General features: G+C 47.3%; 1 protein-coding gene and 1 long non-coding RNA gene across 2 annotated transcripts in view; one reads left to right on the forward strand and one right to left on the reverse strand.

Moving 5' to 3' along the window:
* The window catches only part of LOC146337738 (urokinase plasminogen activator surface receptor-like), a 26,995-nt gene extending 19,739 nt beyond the window's left edge, over nt 1–7,256 (reverse strand). Inside the window, exon 1 of the mRNA XM_084815193.1 lies at nt 7,093–7,256. Coding sequence (XP_084671319.1) covers nt 7,093–7,141 — 49 coding nt within the window. The 5' untranslated portion in view covers nt 7,142–7,256. The remainder of the gene's footprint in view (nt 1–7,092) is intronic.
* Nucleotides 5,445–19,400, forward strand: LOC146337739 (uncharacterized). The gene is made up of 3 exons (XR_014785071.1): nt 5,445–5,637; nt 16,426–16,574; nt 19,160–19,400. It is a non-coding gene; the product is annotated as an uncharacterized LOC146337739 (long non-coding RNA).
* The last annotated feature ends 2,354 nt before the right edge of the window (nt 19,401–21,754 follow it).

Here is a 21,754-nt window from a genome sequence, read left to right on the forward strand (position 1 = left end):
TTGTTGGTAGCAGCAGCCGGGGGGCTGCAATCAGCAGTTTTACTTTTCTAACCACATGCTGGATTGATGTGATTATGCTAGAGGTTTTGTTGTGGGAAATTTTAAACGGCAGCTCACTGACTCGGCTGTCCAGTGTTCATGAGGGGCGGGGGGTGTTGCGGCAGACATTAGCACTGGTGGGCTTCCTGCTGCAGCCCTGAGAATTCTGGGTGCTGGTGCTAGGACAGGAAGGGGCTCTAGTCCTTTCCCAGAACCAGGGCTTGAATCCTGGACGCCGGTTCCCATCTCCCTGTTCCTACTCTCACCACTAGACATTACTCCACTCCCAAAGGGTTTTTTTGGGGGGGGGTGTCTCTCTCTCTCTCTGGGATTCAAAACCTCAGAACCCAGGCCTCTCGATGTCCTCGGCCTGCAGCTGCAATTCCAAGCACACCCACGGGGATTTACTTAATACTTATGCACACTTGGATTGGAAGTCAGTCTCACTGAATAAAGTGGGACTCACGTCTGAATAAATACGCTTGGATTGGCTTCTGAGTCTGTCTTTCTGTTGCTTATATGTAAATGTGAGTTCCTTATATTCTAATAACTTAGCCTTTTAAATTATGGAATCGTTTTCATGCTTTTAATCGCTTGTGATTTATGGCTTTAAATGGTTGTGCATCGCCTTGAAGGCTTTTCAGCAAAAAGCGTGGCATAAAAAATGTCAATAAGAACTTTTTGCGATTATGATTATTTCCACTCTCGCCACTAGCCACTACTCCCCATTCCTGCCACCCAGGAGTCTTGATACCCAGCCCAGCTGACGCCGTCCTGCCCCTGGGGTGGGGGGAGAAACTCATGACTCCGGGGCCCGTCTGTGGCTTCTGCTTGCCTTGTGGCTGGTTCTGACAGACATCACTGACTCATACAGCTGGGAGCAGATGAAGTGCAGGAATCCAGAGCTGCAAAGCAACGGTGCTGGAATATGTATGGAAAACTGCAAGTCACATCCTGTCTGCCACATGTAAGTCCAATACCAAGTCTTGTTCCTTGCTGACTCTTGTATACTGTTTTTAAGCTGTGTTGTTTTAAGCTGTGTTGTTTTATTGTTGGATTTTTTTTTTGGTTAAATTGTTTTTAGTTCAAAGCTGTTTTTAGTTATATGTTGTTTGTCTATATTGTCCCTTATGCTTTTATGTAAATGGACTTTAAACTTTGTATATTGTATTTTGATGAATTAACTTTTGCAAAACGCCCAGAGAACTTCAGCTATGGGGCAGTATAGAAATGTAAGAAATAAATAAATCCCTCACTCAGCCATTTCTTTGGCAGAGGAGCGAATTCTCCACTCCTAGGCTCCAGTGATAGCCTTTATATCCCCACCCCCCCTGCCCCCTGTATCCCAGCTTCAACCAGTTCTCCCTGCTCTCTCTCAGCTATCTGCACACTGTCTGGTTAACACAGGGCATGGTTGGTTCACATCACCCAGCGTGTTGTAGCGGTTAGAGTGCTGGACTGGGAAGACCTGGGTTCAAGTTCCTATCGGCCATGAAGCTCACTGGGTGACTGTGGGTCAGTCGCTGACCCTCAGCCTTACCTACCTCACAGGGTTGTTGTGAGGATAAAACAGAGGAGGAGGATCTTGAACACCGCCTTCGGCTCCTTGGAGGGAAAGGCGGGATATAAATGTAACAAAGAAAGAAACAAAACAAAATATAACTTGCCAGCTGTTTGCCACACAACGATGACCCTAAGCATGCATAATTGAAATACATGCATGCACCTGCACTCTGTTTCCCTTTTCGTCTTCTTCTGTTGCTTCCCCTGTGTTGAACTAAAGGACAGTAGGTGACAGGAGCTGGCGGGGCTTAAACCAACCAGCCTTGCCTGTGTGTGCAACTTCTGTCCCACGTGGGTCGTGGGGTGAGCCACAGAATTGCAGTTGGGTCATCTTCCTGGACAGTGAGCTATTCATAGGCTCTGGACTATTTTCCTGATTGAAATCACCCCATGAAGCTGCTCATAGCCCTACTGATGCAGCAGGTGGGTGGGAGGAAAGGCAAGTACTGTTATTGGGCCTGTCTCTCCGACCCAACCCCCCAGGAGGAGGTTAGCAGCGTTGAGGACAGGTTATTTCAACACGAAAACTGGCATAGGCCAGGGGCGAGGAACTTGAGCCTCTCCAAATGTGGTTGAACCAGCTAGCGGGGCCCAGGGGTGATAGGCGTTGAAGTTCAATCACATCTGGAGGCCCACAGGGGAAATGCTCAAACACCTCCTCCTCTGGTGCTGCTAAATCAGCTTGCCTCCCCCCTCCCCTGCACACACACACACACACACACCTGTTTTTAAGGTTTGAAAAAAGACATTGGCCCTTAAACTTATTGCAAATTGAGAGCCTTTTGTGAAACTGCCTTATTTTTCCTAGATCGCTTGCTGCAAATATAACGTAATATAATTTGTCTATATGTATATACTTCCACTTGCTCCTATACATTTTGGGACATACCGTATCAAGTCCTTGTAAGTTTTTTTTAGAGAAATAACAACATGATAAAAGCAATACTGACATTTAGAGGGGGGAAATCTGCTTCTGAAAATTGTAGCCCATAGCTATATTTCTCAAATTCTGTTGCCTCTTGTCAGATAGTATGGTTGGATTCCCTTCCGTTTATATAGAAAATGTATCGCTTGAAAATACTGTTTTAAAAGAGATGCAGTTTATGCCTTAGTAATATCAGTATAAGGAATTGCTGCATCATTAAAGCTGAGATGTTGATATTCCTTGTCATATTCCCATAAAGTAACAATCCCAATGTGTTGGTTGAGATTAAGGGTTGTGTTTCTCAGACAGAGCCTTCTCCGTGGTGGCCCCAATACTGTGGAACTCCCGCCCCATTGACTTGTGCCTTGCCTCATCTGTAGAAGTGTTTAGACCAGCCTTCCTCTTCAGTGCTACCTATAACTGAGATTGAGATTAGCATGGCTGTGTTTTACAGAGTAGCTTGTCAATGTATGCTTGCTAATATGACTATTATATCTTTGAATCTTCCCTCACTCTGTCTTATTTGTATGTTGCTTGGTGCAGGCGTAGCCCTAAGAAGCACTTATAAAAATTCTTCAAATACATAAGATTAGAACCAAAACCAAGTAGTATATCAACTGTCAAATTATTCTGTATTTGTTCCATGAACAGAATATGAATTGTTGTTCAGTCGTGTCCGACTCTTCGTGACCCCATGGACCATAGCACGCCAGGCCTTCCTGTCCTGCGCTCTCTCCCGGAGCGTGCTCAAGTCCATATTCATTGCACCAGTGATGCTATCTAATACCAGTTTTATAAAGAGGAAATCCTGTGGTCAGCTCTGACTCAAACGGAATCCTGGCCGCTTCTTTTCACACCTGCAAGATGTGCTATCGATTCACATCCTGCGCTTTACTCACTACCTGTTCAGCTGGACATATCTAAGAAGGAGCAAGGAAGTGGCAGGCAGTCAGCTCAGCAGAGAAACCTTAAAAGGAGTTATGGGTGAAGTCGGGCCCTAATTTTCCCAGCCACATGAGCACACTGGTGCCCCCTTCTGACAAAACGCCCCTAACCCAATCGATTCTGTAACCCCTGAGGCATGAAATCTAGGAGTCTTGCCTTCCCCTCCCCATTTAACCAACCTCTTGCCATATGCAAGATTCCAGCTAGACTAATCCATCCCAAATATTGTTTTTTTAAAAAAAATATTTATGTATATAAAATTATGTTTAGGTCACCTTTAAGGATGGAACTCTCCCAAGGCAGAGTACATAGCCAAAGAAACAAAATAACAAAAAAGTAAAACAACAAATTAAAACAGTAAATGACAGCGATTACAACGAAAGGCAGCAGCTCAATAATAACAGTGCAAGAAAAAGCCAATGGAAACAAATGGGTCTTCAGACTTTCCTGAAGGTCTGCAAAGAAGGGACCTAATGAACTCCCAGTGGAAGCTCATTCTGGAGGTGTGGGGCCACTACTGAAAAGGCCCTCCATATATCTAAGCATGGATTAGTTGGATCCTTTTGTCCTTGCAGCCAGAATGACTAGGGGGCAGATTCATACTTGCATGCTAAGTACATAAAAAAAGCCAAGCTGGATCAGACCAAGGGTCCATCTCATCTAGCATTCTGTTCACACAGTGGCCAACCAGTTGCCTGTGGGAAACCCCCAAGACATGAGTCCAATAGCACCCTCCCAGCTGTGTTTCCCACAACTGGTGTACATAGGCTTACTTCCTCTGATCCTGGAGGGAGCACATAGCTATCAGGACTAGTAGCCATTGATAGCCTTCTCCTCCAGGAATTTCTTCAATCGCATTTGAAAGATATCAAAATTGGTGGCCATCACTACATCTTGTGGAAGTGAATTCCATAGTGTAACTATGTGCTATGTGAACATGTACTTCCTTTTGACTGTCATGAATCTCCCACCAGTCAGCTTTATGGGACGACCCCATTGGGTTCTAGTATTATGAGAGAGGGAGAAAAAAGTCTCCCTATCTACTTTCTCCACACCATGCATAATTTTGTACATCTCTGTCATGTCTCCCCTCGCTCACCTTTTCTCTAAGCTAAACAATCCCAGATGTAACCTTTCCTCGTAGGAACATAGGAAGCTGCCTTATACTGAGTCACACCATTGGTCCATCTAGCCCAGTACTGTCAACACTGACTGGCAGCAGCTCTCCAAAAATTACAGGCAGTAAGTTTTCCAGCCCTACCAGGAGATGCCGGGGATCGAACCTGAGACCTTCTGCATGCAAAGCATGTACTCTATCACTGAGTTATGGCCACTCATAGGGGAGTTGCTCCAACCCCTTGTTCATTTTAGGGTGCAATTAGGGATGGCAGAGAATTCCGCCACGGATCTCGGTGAATGCACTAGCATTCGGCCCTCCGAAATCTGTGGCAGAACGGCCTGCTCCCCTGCCCCCCTGCGGATCCCCCCCCGGGACGAGACTTACCTGTGGCAGATCTCCGGCTCCAGCAGTGGCTGCAGCGGCGGCGGCGGCGGCTGGTCTTCTGACCGGCTGCCGCCGCTGCCATTTGCAGTTTTTTTTTTACAGAGACGTGATAGGCTACGTAAGTTTTACGTAGCCTAAAACTTCTGGGTTAAAAAAAAAGAAGCGTACGCAAATGGCGGCGGCTACGGCCATTTGCATACATGGTGGTTGTTGCTTTTTTTACCCAGATGTTTTAGGCTACGTAAGTTTTTACGTAGCCTAAAACGACTGGGTGGGGAAAAAAAAAAGCGTACACAAATGGCGGTGGCTATGGCCGCCGCCATTTGCGTTCCTTAGTTTGAGCCGTCTTAGTCTACGTAAATATTTACGTAGACTAAGACGGTGGAAATAAGGAACACAAATGGCGGCTGCCGTAGCCGCCACCATTTGCATACGAGTTTTTTTCTTCCCCCCCCCCCCGATCCCTCTGCGGCTGGAAATCCGGGTGTGGACGGCTCTGGCCTGGCTGGGCCTGGCCGGCTGCTCCACAGCGCTGCTGTGGAGCACAGCCGGCTGCAGAGGATTCCAGGGGGGAGGCACAGAGTGCCTTCCCCCCTTGTCCAGGATTCCGGGGGGAGGGACGGAATGCCTCCCCCCCCACCATCAACATAATCCGCGAAAGGTAAGTGACTTTCGTACATCCCTAGGTGCAATCCTATGCATGATTAGACAGAAAAAAATCCTACAGCTCCCAGCATTCCCCAGCCAGCCATGCATTTATGAAACTACCCAAAGAGTGTCAATTTTCTTATCCTTCCACTGGCCAGTTCCCACATCATGACAACCTACAGGTTATTTAATCCATTGTTTGCCAGGGTTAAGCAGGGGCTAGTGAGTGCGCTGCCTCTGTCCCACTGGTCATTTCTGCTTTCAGTGGGCTGCAGCCTGCCTGGAAGCTGAGCAAGGCATTTTTTTTTTTTTTTTGCTTGGTTGTTAAAAGTCCTTAGAAGAAGAAAAGGAACTCCTCACTCAGCTTCCAGACACTTAGCAGGCAGCAGCGCTAGAAAACCCTAAAGTAAGAAGTCCTGGTTAAGTACGTCTACAGGGATTTTCAGAAAGGTCAAGCAGCCGGGGATGTTGCAAAGACAGGATGGGGGTAAATGTGGTAAAATAAAGAGCACAAACAAACCACTCAGCCACCTCCTTACACTAAGATAAGCCACGAAGCTCTGCACCCTGAGGAATTTCTCCGAAACTCTCACCCCACAGTTTTCGGGTGCAATTTCTTTTCACCCCTCCCCCCCAAAAATGGTCAAAAATAAAGAGATCGAAAAATTCACCACAGCGCTAGACAATAATTTGACTGGGCGTGATTTGTCTGCCTCCCTGCCACCTTCTCTCCTTTCCACCCCCCCACCCCACTCTCTCTGACCGGGTTTGGATGATCCCCGTGGGTTATTTCCCCTGTACGTGCTGGTTGCACGACGGGGATTACCTTAATTACCTGTGCCACCTCGCGGCCAGGTTGCCGTGTCGTCTGAATCCGGCGCAGAGTGCAGGCACAGTGTTCACCCACCCTACAGCCCATGATTTGCAGTAAGGGTTGTAGGGTGTGTGAAAAGTCATACCCTGGCTCCCCCGCTGATCATCTGAACACACACGCACACACCAGACCCGTTTTGTTTTTTCTATTAACAATGCTGGAAACAAAACCAAGGAAGTTTAAGACCTGACCCCGCCCCCCGCCCCATACATAAATACATATCCCCTCCCCATACATACATATTCTGACCACTAAACCTCCCGAACTGTGAAGGTAACCTGGGAATCCAGGGTTTCGACTGGAACATACAGTCCAACCACTAGAACTCAAGACCCCTGAGGTGCTGAGAGAACAGAACACCCTTAATGCAGCCTTTCCCAATCCCAACCTGCCTGCCAGATGTGTTGGACAACAACTCCATCATTGTTACAACGTGGCCGTTGCTGGCTGGGGATGATAGTTGTAGTCTAACACTTCTGGCAGCCCCCGGGACTAGGGAAGGCTGCATTAATGTGTATAACTTACACAGAATACACGCAAACATCCTATAGGCAAAAGATCATGTATAGGGTTTGTTGTTGTTGTTTTATTTACCGTGAGCCACCGCCAGAGACAGAAAGAAGCTGATCCAAAAGAATTCCATGTCCTCAGGTTGTGGCTTGAGACTGGGCTGGGGATGAATTTGTTTCTAATTCACCAAACTGCCTAGCTCTCCCATTCGGCTTCTCCCTTCAGCCCAGGAAGAATGCTCTGCCAACCTTTATCTCTCTGCTTATCCCTTAAAAAAAGAGGAGTTCTCCCCCTTTAGCCCCACCCTTGGAATCAACTGGGGAGGAACTCCCGCTTTGCAGAACTTCACAGGGTGACGCAGCCAATGAAGTGACTGATGCAGGAAGAAGGGGGGGGGGAGTAAAGGGGGAAAGTGATGACAGCTCGCTTTGTGTCAGCATCCGTCCGTGTGTGTGCGCGCGCGCGCGTGCATGCTCGTGCGCGCAATATCTAACGGCTCTTCCCTGAAATGTGCTTTCAGCCTCAGGTCCTGGAAAATACAAAACCAGAATGAAACAACAAAATAATGAGTGAGATGTTCTGTGTTCTCTGAGCATCTGCAGAGTGCCTTGCCTCGGCACCGAGCCCCTTTTGCACCTGGGTTGAAAGAGGCGGGCTTCCAAAAGCGCGGGGCAATGATGCCATCTTCAGATGATAATAGTCAGGCTGCAACTTATGCGATCCTATGCGTGCTTAAACCGTCCCTACGAACTCAGTGGGACTTACTTCCAAGGAAACCCATAGAAAGCGGCCTGAGTCACTCTTTGTTCATCTAACCCAGCCTTCCCCAGCCATGTGCTGAACTACAACATAGGGAGGAGCGATGCCGGGAGCAACACATCTGGAAGGCACCAGGTTGGAGAACGCTGAACTAGCTCCATGTGGTCTAATGTGACTGGCGGGCAGATCTTTGGGGTCTGGAGCAGAGAAGGGGTTCCCCCCCCCCAAAAAAAAACCTCTGGGGAGATGCCTGGGATTGAACCTGAAGGCTTTTGCATGCAAAACATTAGCTCTACCCCTGAACTACATCCCACCGCCCCACCCAGGAATAAATGCATACCCCATAACACAAGCGGACTCCTTATGATATAACATGAATTGCTATGTTTTGTGAGCCGCACATTCCGAATAAAGCAGCAGTGACTCAGTGTGTTGAAGTGCCCAAAGGCGACAGATTTAGATTTAAGGCATGTGTTCAAGGAAATGGAATTGGTGGGTCAACTTGACAAGCTGTGTTTGCTTCAGTTCAGTTCTGCTCTCTCTCCAGCTTGGTGGGGTGAGCACACGCTCTGTCATTCCACAAATGCAAGTAAGGACACCCATGTGAACTTCCCCCACACACACATAAACACCAATACTAATTCTCACACTACAGATAAGTGCCTGAGCCCCAGTCCTGTTACACCTTGCAAAAGGCTCCCTCACATCCTAACCTAGATGACAAAGTCTTGGAGCTGGGAGACCTCGATCTAAATCTCCCCATCCTCGCCTCCTCAGTCACAAAGCTTACCTGGTGATCTTGGGCCGGGCACATTCCTCTCACCTTAATCTACCTTGCAGGGTCGTGGTGAGGATAAAAGAGAAGGGCTGTGTACATTGTGGCCCAGTTTGCACGATCGCGGCTGGGGAAATAAGCCATGGTGGCTTATGGACGCACTCATGTGTGCCAGTCATGTGCAGGGGGGACTAACTAGCGTAATTGCCCTCAGTGGCCCGGCTCGCCATGCTGTGTGAAGCTGGCCAGGGTGGCTTGTTGCCATGATTGCCTAGAACCCTACAACAGCCCATGGCTTCTGGGTGGCTTGTTGTTTTGCCAACAGGCAACGGTTCTTTTTGGAAATTCAGAGGCGATGAACATACCAATGGGTGAAGGAAAGAAGCTGATTTAGCTACAATTGGCTAATAAAGCAACACAGAACAAGACAATACATTCAAAGCATAAATCATACAGTATGTTCCTTCAGTCACTGGGATCCTTGTACTCCTATCAGGTCAGCAAATCAGATAAGAGCAGTGATGAACGGCTCCAAAGGCCCGTGGTACCTGTCAACTCAACCCACTGAGAGGTTCTGAATTGTGAGGGTCCCAGGGAATCATATCCTGTCTGTCGCCTTGATCCCTCCCATTCTGGACATGGCCCCATGACTACATTCTTTTATTTTCTTATAGACTGGAAAACAACCAGCCTCAACAATTAACAGGCAGCCAGCCCAGCACAGATGGCTTCCATCTCTGCTCTCCGCTGGCCTTGACATTCTGCTAAAGTCTTTATCTAGGAAGCCCTGAACACAGCATCAACAAGCAATTCTCTGGGAACTAGCATAGCTACCCCCCACCCCCCATCAGCTCAACAAACAAGCACTGTAGACATGGGCAGGATAACTGATGCGCCACTCACTTCTCGATATACAGTGGTCTTCTGCATCCCACTACACTTGTTAACCACGGCAACAAGCTGCCCTGGCCTGGTTTGCACGACATGACAAGAGGGTAATTATCCACCCCTGGTATGTGCAGGGTGGTTAACAAGCCACCGTGGCTTATTAATCACCCTCTAATCGTGCGCGCTAGGTCTGTGCCATGCCGTGCCACAGCATTCAAGCATAGCCCAAGATGCATCACCTGTCCAGGGTTTGAGAATTCACTTCTGGAGACCTGAAGGAAAGCTGAAACCTAAAAGAACACAGCAGTTGCACAGGAACAACATCTTTAAAAACATCTGCCCAATTCCCCCAAAAGAAAAATGGAGGAGGAGGATTTGCCAGAAATAGAAATAGGAACCAAGACAGTTCCTGGTTCATAGGAATCATTGGAGTTTATAGGATCCTGGAGTTGTAAGGCAACCCAAAGGCCATCTAGTCCAACCCCCTGCTGATGCAGGAAATCTGCTGCTACAACATCCCAGGTAGGGGGCCATAACAATCCATTCTGGTCTCTGCTTAAAAACCTCCAGCAAAGGAGAGTCTACCGCCTTCCAAGCCAGTGCGACTGTTCCACTGTCAAACAGCTTGTACCACCAGGAAGGAAGTTCTTCCTAATGTTCTTCTTAATGTTCCACCAGGAAGTTCTTCCTAATGTTCTTCTTAATGTTCCACCAGGAAGTTCTTCCTAATGTCCTTCTTAATGTTCCACCAGGAAGTTCTTCCTAATGTTCTTCTTAATGTTCCACCAGGAAGTTCTTCCTAATGTTCTTCTTAATGTTCCACCAGGAAGTTCTTCCTAATGTTCTTCATAATGTTCCACCAGGAAGTTCTTCCTAATGTTCTTCTTAATGTTCCACCAGGAAGTTCTTCCTAATGTTCTTCTTAATGTTCCACCAGGAAGTTCTTCCTAATGTTCTCCTTTCTTGTCATTTATTTATTTATTATTTACTTGTTACATTTCTGTTCCACTGCCCCTTTTTCCACCCAAGGTGGCTTACATGGTCCTCCTCCTCCTCTCCATTTTATCCTCACAACAACCCTGTGATGTAGGTTAGGCTGAGAGTCAGTGACTGGCCCAAAGTCATCCAGTGAACTTCATAGCTGAGTGGGGGCCAGAACCCAGATCTCCTGAGTCCCAGTCCAACACTCTAACCACTACCCCACACTGGCTCTCCCACTGGTTCAGGTCCTACCCTCCAGAGCAAGAGAAAACAAATTTGCTCACAAACGTGTATGTCAGCCTTTCAAATATTTGAAGAGGGCTATCATATCACCTCTTAATCATCTCTTCCCTAGGAATGGGGTGCTTAAAGCAAGACAGAGGGCAGGTTCACACATCACTCTAGGCCACCATGCAAATAATCCACCTCAGATTGCTAACCCAACAGATGATTGGGTGCTCTGTGGCTTGCCAGGTCTTGTTGTTTCCCCCCTCATTCCCCCTCAGTCTCCCTCTGGCTCCAGCATGTATCCCATTTGGCGCATTTGTGGAAAAATTCCTCATTTCCTCGGTCCCTTCATCAGCACCCTTTCTGCAATTGGTCGGCTGGGGTTCTAGCTCCCAAGGACTCCCCCCCCCCCGCATCAGAATTCATTTTCTCAGCCCTTATGAACATGCTAATGCATTTGCAAACTTTCTTCCTACTTTTGGGCCTGTGTGTGTCTTGCACTCTTGCGTAAGAGCGCCTGTCTGCTATTTAGCCAAGCATACAGATATCCCCCTCTTGTCAATGTCCTTGTCAATTTCACACTCCATTTCAGGGTTCCCTTGCTAGCCCCCCATTTTTTAAAAAAGGCTGCTTCATGTTACACTGAAGCAAGGTTCCTTCTCTCCTGCAGCTACCAGCTGCTTTCGTGCTGGTCACTCCCTCCACTGGTCTCACATATACGTATGGGTTACAGAGCATTCAGCAGGGTAGCTAAACATATGCAACTGTCATGGCAAAACAGTAAAATGGAGGGGGAAATTGCACAAATTTCAAGGCACAGCAGTAAAACGGAGGGGGAAATTGCACAAATTTCAAGGCACAGCAGTAAAACGGAGGGGGAAATTGCACAAATTTCAAGGCACAGCAGTAAAACGGAGGGGGAAATTGTGCAAATTTCAAGGCACAGCAGTAAAACAGAGGGGGAAATTGTGCACTTTTCAAGGCAGAGCAGTGAATCGGAGGAGGAAATATGCAGATTTCATAGCAGCAGACATTCTCTCCTGCACCAAATATATATATATATATATATATATATATATATATATATATATATTTGCGAACGTGTTCTGGACACTCTTTGGTGTCCTTTCTCAATTTCATGCACATGGGATGGAGGACACTGACAAGGGGTGAGGGAGGATGGCAGCAGCACTAACAGTGAGATTGCAAGGAGTGGCAGGGGTTTCCGCTGCTCTTGCTGGGCGGCTCTCTAGTGCTAAAGTTGCCCCATCAGATTCAGATGCCCCCTTCCAGAGAGCAGTGGTCCCAATCTAAACTGGAGCTACATGAACTTACATTAGAGTAAAAAAGACGACAAGCCTCAGCTACACTCTATGCGACTACTGTGACATGCAGTTTGGCTGCCAGTGTGTGACGTATTGGGACTTCTTCGTAGTTTGTGATGAGGGAAGTGCACTCTGCACATGTTCAGACCACTTTTATCTGTCAATTCACATGTTTCAGGCATAAGCCTTAATACTGAAAACAGGTGTTGGGGCTAAGCTCTGGCACAAATGAAGCCCTGCCGATTTTCTGTTGAAAGAAGAAATCTAGTGACTAAAACTTTGGTTATGGAACAAAATTAGTAGTGTTGACTGTTCAAACACACCCACTTCAGCATACGAAACCGGGGGGGGGGTAGTGGTTAGGGTGACGCAGTGGTTAGGGTGACGCCAGGAGCCAGAAATCTACCTGACTTTCAGGCTCAGCTATAGGCTAGATTGTACCATTAGCAGAAACAAGTGTCAAAGCTTTTTCTAGAGCCCAGGGCCAGCCCTTCCATTAGTCAGAATGAGGTAGATACCTCAAGTGTCAAATGCTGGGAGTCCCAATGGCAAGGTGTTGGAGGGCAGGGCTGTATGTGCTATGTGGATTGCCCTGCACCCTAAGGGCCACCCCAAGAAATTTTGCTGACTGAGGTAAAGTGACAAGATGGCTCCTCCCACTGGTTCCACATACAGAAGCTGACCAGACTGATGGCGGACTCTTACTTCACCACAGGTGATGGGGCAACATCCTTCATCTCATCTGGGGGCAGCAGACTAGCTTAGGGGCACAGGGCAGCCCACGTAGAACACACAGCTCAGATCTCCAGCCAAGGGGCTGCTGCTGCCATTGCCCCCTCCACACCAGTCATAATCTGCTGCCTGAAGCGAGTGCTTCACTCTGCCTAATGGTAGCGCTGGCCCTGGTTAGCTCGCTGCGCTCAGGTGGGGTGGAGGGTGCTGTCTCATCACCAGCATGGAAGTAGGATTGAACTACCAGTCCGATTGGGTTCTGTATGTGAAATGGGGGGAGGCACCTTGTCCTTTCCTCAGACAGGAACATTTCTTGGGCCAGCCCTGGCTTTCTATAATATTTGTGTTTATTTACAAATGTACAGGTTGAGCATAGGTGGAGGCAGACAGCTTAAATACGTCAACAGATAGCTAAGGTCCACTGCTATATCCATGGCCGACAGAAAGCAGAAGTCCACCAGCACTACGTTAGATCTCTGGGTTGGCAGCTGGTGTCCTAAGATGCTTCCAGGTCCCGGAATCAAGCTTGCGGAGTCTCTGTCTTTTGTCTGACTCAGACTGGAGTCTGTTCTTTGTTTCCATCATAGACAGCTTGATTTCTTCCTTCCCCTGGCTAGAGCAGGAGGAAGAAGGATGAGTCATTTCTGACCATCATGTAGCCTTCTTGGGCCATCTTAGCTCCCATGTACTGAATACTACAGCAGCTATTATTGACACTCTTTTGTCAAGTCCAGGCATCGCTTCTGGTCAACCCACACAATAGCCCTAAGTGTAGGAATGGTGTGCATTTTATTAACTTGTTTACTAGATTTGTCTCCCCTTCCTCCTGTCATCCATAACAATCTCATATGACAAACTAAAACATTTCGTGGTTTCTAAACATCTGCTTAACTGCTGTGGCTAATGTACTGTTGTTTTATTGGCTTTGATGCAATGACTTGTTGCTTTCAGTTGTTTGTTTTACATAGTTAAGCTACTCCAGAAACCCTTTTAGGATGAAAAGAGAGAGTTTGTTAAAAAAACAACAACTTGAAACTAAGTATGAAACAAATAAATGACTTTGATGAAATACTTACACGGAGGAAGCTAAAGAAAGTGCTCAACTCAATGCCGTGACGTTATCCATGCTTGCTGTGTGTGAGGTAATAGGGGAAGAACGCCATACAGACCACTTCCCTCCTTTTTTGGACTCTCCAAGGCATTCTTTCAGTCTATTACACTTTGAATCCCTGCTGACTAAGTCCAGTGATTTAGACCAAATTCTAAATCTTAACACACAATGTAAATAAATAAATAAATAAACTAAAAATCTAATATTTGGAATGAGCCAAGAGAACATCACCACTCACTGTTCCCGCACTGCCATGGAGAGACCATCCACTTGCTAGTTTCCTCCAAACAGATCACCCCTCTCAATTTTAACCCATAGTCAGATCAGGAGTGGGGAACCTCAGGCCTGCGGCCCCCCTGGGCTCACAATCCAGCTGTCCAGTGTTCCTCATACAGAGATGCCCCCTTCCCCCCCAACTGCTGCTATGCAAGTTTAGACAGAAAAAAAGGCCTACAACTCCCAGCATGCCCCAGCCAGCATGGCTTACTGGGGCATGCTGGGAATTGTAGGCCTTTTTTTCTGTCTAAACATGCATAGGATCGTGCCCTAAGTGTTCGGTGTTTTTGAAAGCAGCTACAGATGAGTAATTGATCATCGAGGCAAAGATCATAAAGGCCTACCATAGAGGCTTGGCTAAGTTTAACACTTGCTTGCATAGTATTGATGAGCCAAAGCCTGTTTTGTGTCCTAGAAGTTACAAACACCGTTTCAAGTCAAAAGTTGTTTGTATTTTGTAACCTAGAATTGCTAGTGCACAAGGTCACGTTAAGAACGGTACAAGATGAACTAGACAGGAAGCAACTGTGGGAATTGCCCTACAAAGAAAGACAGAGACAGTAACAGAAAAATCCACAGGATACAACTGAAAAAAATTGGGGGATATTCTTTAGAATGAGGAACAGTGAACAAGATTCAGTACATCCCTCAGAAGGAGTAGCCCTAAGAACTGAGGAAGGGTCCACAAAAGAGCTAAACCACCACAGAGAAACCACAGTTTCTGTAGCTGTGGAATTTAGAATATTTGGAAGAGGAAGAGTATATAACATAACCACACCTTAGCTTTGGGGTCTACTTTCCAAAATCAAGAAGACTGGTGGTTCCTACAGCTCTGGAATGGGAATTCCTGAGGAAAGCAGTCTTTTGCCAGCAAATATTTGTTGGTGTGTACTATTCTTACTTCTATCTGTGTATTAAGGGTTTATGGTGTGTGTGTAAGTGTGAAATTGTCTTTCTGATTAATACAGTGAAACTGCAATCCTCCTACCCAGTTGTTTCATCGTGGTTCAGTAGTTTCTAATGCCAGAGACAAGCCACACCCTAGACCCTTAAGCCAAACAGCAGGCAGGGTGTAGGGACCCATCATAACTTTCAGGTAGCTTCTCGATTGAGCAAGGGTATTCTAACTTCTAAGTACTTTCTAAATTATTAAGTAGCCTTATAACTGGGTAAGGGTAATTTAATTACCTTTTAAATTTTTGAGTAACATACTGGGCAAGGGATCCATCTACTTTCCTTTTAAATTAACAGCAATATTAATTGGGCAAGGATCTAAGTGTTCTTTAAACTATTCCCATTTAGCCAACTTTCCCTACCTTGGAATAAAACTCCTACAGTTTCCTGGCTTTTGTGCAGGTTTCCCCTCACTCTAAAAGGTTGAAATCCCTCCCCTGAGACTTAGTCACTGTCAGTAAAATATGCTGGGTTTTTAAAAAATGTTTTCGGGCTCACCCCTTTTGCCATTGGCCCTGCCCGTTACAAGAATGAGGCCCCCCAAGCTTTTCCAAAATTGAATTTCAGCCTTGGGCTGAAAGAGGTTGCCCACTCCTGATTCAGATGGTGTGTACAGGGGGAAGCAGTATCGCACCCTCCTGCTGGCCCCATCCCCATGCATGTTTCCCAGAAAGAGCCACGATACCTAAATGTGGCACTATTCAAGCATTGTTGCCCAATTGCATGGTGGGAAGAATGGAGCAATGCTGCTAGCCCTACCCTCAATGTCCCCATGTTCACCAGCTGCACTCAGCTCTTCCTACATTGAGCAGGAAGGTCTGAAGGGGCATTCTTCATGTGTTAGGATGAACCTGCTTAGAAACCTCCCCACAATTAGGAACCCTGATCATGGGGTGGTTAGAGTGGAACCCATGTGTGCAAGGCCATTGGTGGCAGAGCTAGCATGCACGGCCTAGCTACGCCTTCCATGTGTTCGTTCAGGTGATAACACCTGAATAGGGCTCGTACACACAAAGGTTCCATCCATCTCGCATGCACGGCCTAGCTCCACCTTCCATGTGTCCAGGTGATAACACCTGAATAGGGCTTGTACACACAAAGGTTCCATCCATCTCGCATGCACGACCTAGCTCCGCCTTCCATGTGTCCAGGTGATAACACCTGAATAGGGCTCGTACACACAAAGGTTCCATCGATCTCACATGCACGGCCTAGCTCTGCCTTCCATGTGTTCAGGTGATAACACCTGCCTGGGAGGAAAACATGGCAAGCCAGAAAAAAAAGCCAGAGCAGAACTGGGAGTTCAGTTGCTTTTCAGATTTCAGTTTGGGTTGCTTCACAGAACACAATTTTGCTGATTGTGCAAACACTTGTGTCCCCTTTTACAGAGGACCATCCTCTGTTTGAAGGGCTGTCCAGTCCAAGTCCAGTATAGAGATAAAGAACCATCAGAAGGAAGAACTGGGCCTTGAAATCGCCCATCAGCAGCACCTGAGCAAGGCATGCTGGTCATCCGGCCACAGTTTTCTACACTATGGTGAGATGTGCTGTATATTCTGTTTAAATAATAGTTATTATTTCTAAATTTGTATCTATACAAAGAAATTAGCATATGCAGGTTTTATGCAAATTGGTGCCCTCTACTTGGTGATGTATTTCCTCTTTTGGAGTGATTTATAAGTGGCCACCCCATTGGCAGGGCCATCTCTATGCTCAAGAAAGCAAAGCATCCTCTCATGTGTTCCTTCCTATGTCAGTGCCACACTCCCCCTGACACCCCCCAAAGGGCCACCCAGTGCCAAGCAGCCAGATTTTAATTTCCCACAATGCCCCTGATGTAGTGTCACTGCATTTGGGGCGTTGTGAGAAATTAAAATGGCAGCTGCTAGAAAAATAGTGGGCCTAGAAGCAAGGTGGGGTAGGGGCCTAGAAGAAGGCATCAGAGGTAGACCCTGCCAAGGTGCTGCTACACAAGAATGCTGTATGATGGTGCTCAACCTGCTGATTGGCCCTGAGGAGGTTGCCAAAGTTGACGAGACTCTGGGGGATCTGTAATTGGAACTTTCACCATTTTACTTGTCTAGTTGTGTCCCTAGAGAACAAGAATTTGTACAGGTCGATCCCTCCAGGCCTTTACCTTTCATTCTGTGGCCTGGTTTGCACATTAAAAAAAAAGGAAGGGAAAAAGGAGGGTAAGGGGAGACATGATAGGGGTGTACAGAATTATGCACAGTGTGGAGAAAGTGGACAGGGAGACATTTTTCTCCCTCTCTCATATTACCGGAACCCAATGATGCTGATTGGTGGGAGATTCTGGACAGATTAAAGAAAGGACTTCTTCACCCAGCACATCTGGAATTCGCTACAAGACATAGTGATGGCCACCAACTTAGATGACTTTCAAAGGGGGTTAGTCAAATTCCTGGAGGAGAAAGCTATCAATGGCTACTAGTCCTGATGTCTCTATGCTACCTCCAGTATGAGAGGCAGTAAGCCTATGCACACCAGTTGCTGGGGAACATGGGTGAAGGGGGCTGCTGCACTCATGCCCTGCTTGTGAGTTTCCCATGGGCAGCTGGTTGGCCATTGTGTGAACAGAATGCTGGACTAGCTGGACCCTTGGCCTGATCCAGCATGGCTCTTCTTAAGCTCTTATGTTATAACACTAACCCATTATATGTTTTGTTGAATTCTGGGTTGTCATGATGTGTAAACATGGTTGTGCTAACAAACCATGGCTTGTTAATTTTATTTATTATTTATTATTGCATTTATATCCTGCCTTTTTTCCTCTTGCAAGGAACCCAAGGCAGCTTACATTATTCTCCTCCTCTCCATTTTATCCTCACAACAACAACCTTGTGAGGTAGGTTGGGCTGAGAGTGTGTGACTGGCCCAAAGTCACCCAGTGAGCTTCCATGGCACCCAGAAAGAGAAACCATGGTTTGTTGTTGGGTTTTGAACTGAGGGTTATTTAAACCATGGGTTGTTGTTATGTCTGAATCCAGAACTGTAGATTGTTCGTGGGCTGTTTCACCAGGTTACAGATCCAGTGGGCAAAAGGTGTAAATACAAACAAACAAACAGCAACTCTACATGCCAATACTATAGTACCACAAAAGCATTTGGGATACAGGGAGGAAGTAGGGGTGCACAAAAGCCACTTACCTGGTCTCGCAGCTTGCTTCGCGGTGGGGGGGAGGCGCTTCGCTGCTCCCCCCGAAGTTCAGGCCGGGGGGGAGGCTTCCCGCCTCGCCCGGCCAAAATTCAGGCTGGGGAGGAGGCGCCTCGCCTCGCCCGGCCGCGAAATAAAAAGTAAAACAAAAACAAAAACGCCCCTGTGATAGGCTACGTGACGATTAACGTAGCCTATCACGGCTAGATCTGCAAAGTCAGCCATGATAGGCTACGTTAATCGTCACGTAGCCTATCACGGGGGTGTTTGTTTTTTTTTAACTTTTATTGGAATAGCGGCGGCGGCAGCCGGTCGAAAGACCGGCTGCCGCCTCTGCCCCTGTCGAAGACCTGACGAACTGCCGCCAGGACCTGCCGCCGGGAGGGACATTCGGGAAAGGTAAGTCCTGTCCCGGGGGGGGTGCGGGGGGCGGGGTGTGTGTGGAGAATTTCTCCCTGAAACTACTTCGGGGGGGCGAACACGTTGGCACTCGGCCCCCCGAAGTTTCGGGGAGAAATTCTCCCCCATCCCTAGGAGGAAGCAGGCAAAGGAGGAGGGAAACAAACCATCCAGCAACTGAGAAAACAAAGCATGATTTGTTTGATAGTCTGCCAGACCAACCCTGGATAGGGCAACAAACCATGGGTTAACTGTGGGTTAAGTAAACCATGGGTTGGCATTATATGTGAACCAGGCCTATAACTGTATAGCTAGTTTCTTGTGTTCTGGACATGGTAAGGTGAATGTTAATGAAGTACGAAGGGTTAAAAAATATATTAATAGATATATTAACAATATATATTTATAACCAAAGATAAAAGACTATCCTATTGCCACTAATTTGCTTTTCCTTTCTTTCTTTCTTTCTTTCTTTCTTTCTTTCTTTCTTTCTTTCTTTCTTTCTTTCTTTATATATGTATACTGCCCATCACCAAAACTGATTCCAGGTAATAAATCCTTTAACAGGAAAAAGAGAAAGAAGCACTTGCCCTCATTTACAAGGAAAAGAGAAGGAAACACTTGTAAAGAAGTAGATGATGATGCTTACCCCTCTGACCGTCTCTCCTCCTTGTTCCAGTCACGCTTGAGTCACTTCAACCTTAATGGAACCTTAATGGGCTGTATACCAGTCCTTGCTGGTGAGGCACTTTGCTGGGAAGCTTGCCATAAACAGATGATTTTAGCTGCTATTGTGTGCCAGCTGCTGTGAGAATTGCAGGATGAAAGGTGGAGTAGAAATATTAGAAAGGAAGGAAGGAGGGCTTGGCAGAGTCAAAGTCGGAAAAGATGTATATGCACTTAGGTTATCCGGATATGGCAATAGACAAGGCATCTTGGTTCCGGTTCCCTCCCCCAGCCTTGTCATCCAGCCCCCCTCCTTGGCTTATTTATTTATTTATTTATTTCATTTCTATACCGCCCAATAGCCGAAGCTCTCTGGGCGGTTCACAAAAACTAAAACCAAACAACACACAATAAAACAATTTAAAATATATAGAACATTAAAACCACAATATAACAATACAACCACAATAAAACCTAGCAGCAGTACAGGAGTTTAAAATACAGATTTAAAACAGCAAAGATAAAAATTTAGAAAGCTAAAATGCCTGGGAAAATAAAAAGGTCTTCACCTGGCGCCGAAAGGAGTACAATGTAGGCGCCTTGCGAACCTCACTAGGGAGCTCATTCCAGAGCCGGGGTGCCACAACAGAAAAAGCCCTCCTCCTAGTAGCCACCCGCCTCACTTCCTTTGGCAGGGGCTCACGGAGAAGGGCCGCTGATGATGATCTTACGGTCCGGGCAGGCACATATGGGAGGAGGCGATCCTTCAGGTAACCTGGCCCCAAGCCGTTAAGGGCTTTGAATGTTAACACCAGCACTTTGAATCGGGCCCAGAAATGGACTGGCAGCCAGTGCAGCTGGAAAAGTACTGGCGTAATATGAGCTCGCAGGCCAGTCCCTGCTAACAATCTTGCTGCCCTATTTTGGACCAGCTGAAGTTTCCGGACCGTTTTCAAAGGCAGCCCCACGTATAACGCATTGCAGTAATCCAGACGAGAAGTTATCAGAGCATGGATAACTGTAGCTAGGCTATCTCTGTCCAGATAAGGGTGTAGTTGGTATACCAGCCTAAGCTGATAAAAAGTGCTCCGTGCCACTGAGTTCACCTGTGCCTCAAGTGACAGTTCTGGATCCAAGAGCACCCCCAAACTACGAACCTGATCCTTTAGGGGGAGTGCAACCCCTTCCAGAACAGGTTGAATATCACCTAGCCGGGCAGACGAACCACCCACTAACAGTACCTCCGTCTTGTCTGGATTGAGTTTGTTTATTAGCACTCATCCAGTCCATTACCGTGCCCAGGCACTGGTTCAGAACAGCCACTGCCTCACCTGGTTTTGATGAGAAAGAGAGGTAGAGCTGGGTGTCATCCGCATATTGATGGCACCTCAGCCCACACCTCCGGATAACCTCCCCCAGCGGTTTCATGTAGATGTTAAACAGCATGGGGGATAGAATAGAGCCCTGTGGAACCCCATGGCACAATTGCCATGGCACAGAGCAATAATCCCCCAGCACCACCTTCTGGAATCGGCCATCCAAGTAGGAGCGGAACCACTGTAGTGCAGTGCCTCCAACTCCCAAGCCAGACAACCTATCCAGAAGGATACCATGGTCGATGGTATCGAAAGCCGCTGAGAGGTCCAGGAGAATCAACAGGGTCGCACTCCCCCTGTCCCTCTCCCGGCAGAGGTCATCCCACAGGGCGACCAAGGCAGTTTCCGTTCCAAAACCAGGCCTGAAGCCCGATTGAAATGGATCTAGATAATCCGTTTCATTCAAGAGTGCCTGGAGCTGTCCTACAACCACCCGCTCAAGCACCTTGCCCAGGAAGGGGATGTTGGCCACTGGCCTATAATTGTTAACATCCTCTGGGTCCAGGTTAGGCTTTTTCAGGAGTGGTCTAATTACTGCCTCTTTTAAAGCAGCAGGCACCACTCCCTCTCTCAAGGAGGAATTTACAACCTCCTGGACCCAGCCGGACAACCCCTCCTTGTTTGATTTAATAAGCCATGAAGGGCAAGGGTCAAGCACACAAGCGGTCGATCGGACTTGGCCAAGCACCTTGTCCGCATCCTCAGGCCTCAGTAACTGAAACTCATCCAATAAAACTGGACCAGACGGTGCTCTGAACGCCTCTACCAATGGAACTGCATTAACGGTGGTGTCCAATTCATGACGAATCCGAGCGACTTTATCCTCAAAGTGCTGCGCAAACTCGTCACAGCGTGCTACCGAGGGTTCCACCGTCTCTCTCCCTGGCCCAGAATGTAACAGGCCGCGAACCACTCGGAAAAGCTCCGCCGGACGACACTGAGAAGATGCAATGCTGGTGGAAAAGAACTGCCTCTTTGCCACCCTCACCGCCACAGAGTAGGGTCGATAGTGGGCTCTTACCTGTGTTCGGTCAGACTCAGCACAAGTTTTCCTCCACCTGCGTTCTAGCCGTCTCCCCTCTTGCTTCATTGCCCTCAGCT

Source organism: Heloderma suspectum, chromosome 10 (assembly GCF_057233095.1).
Source record: "Heloderma suspectum isolate Gila_16-S chromosome 10, 16-S_ref, whole genome shotgun sequence".
NCBI lineage: Eukaryota > Metazoa > Chordata > Lepidosauria > Squamata > Helodermatidae > Heloderma > Heloderma suspectum.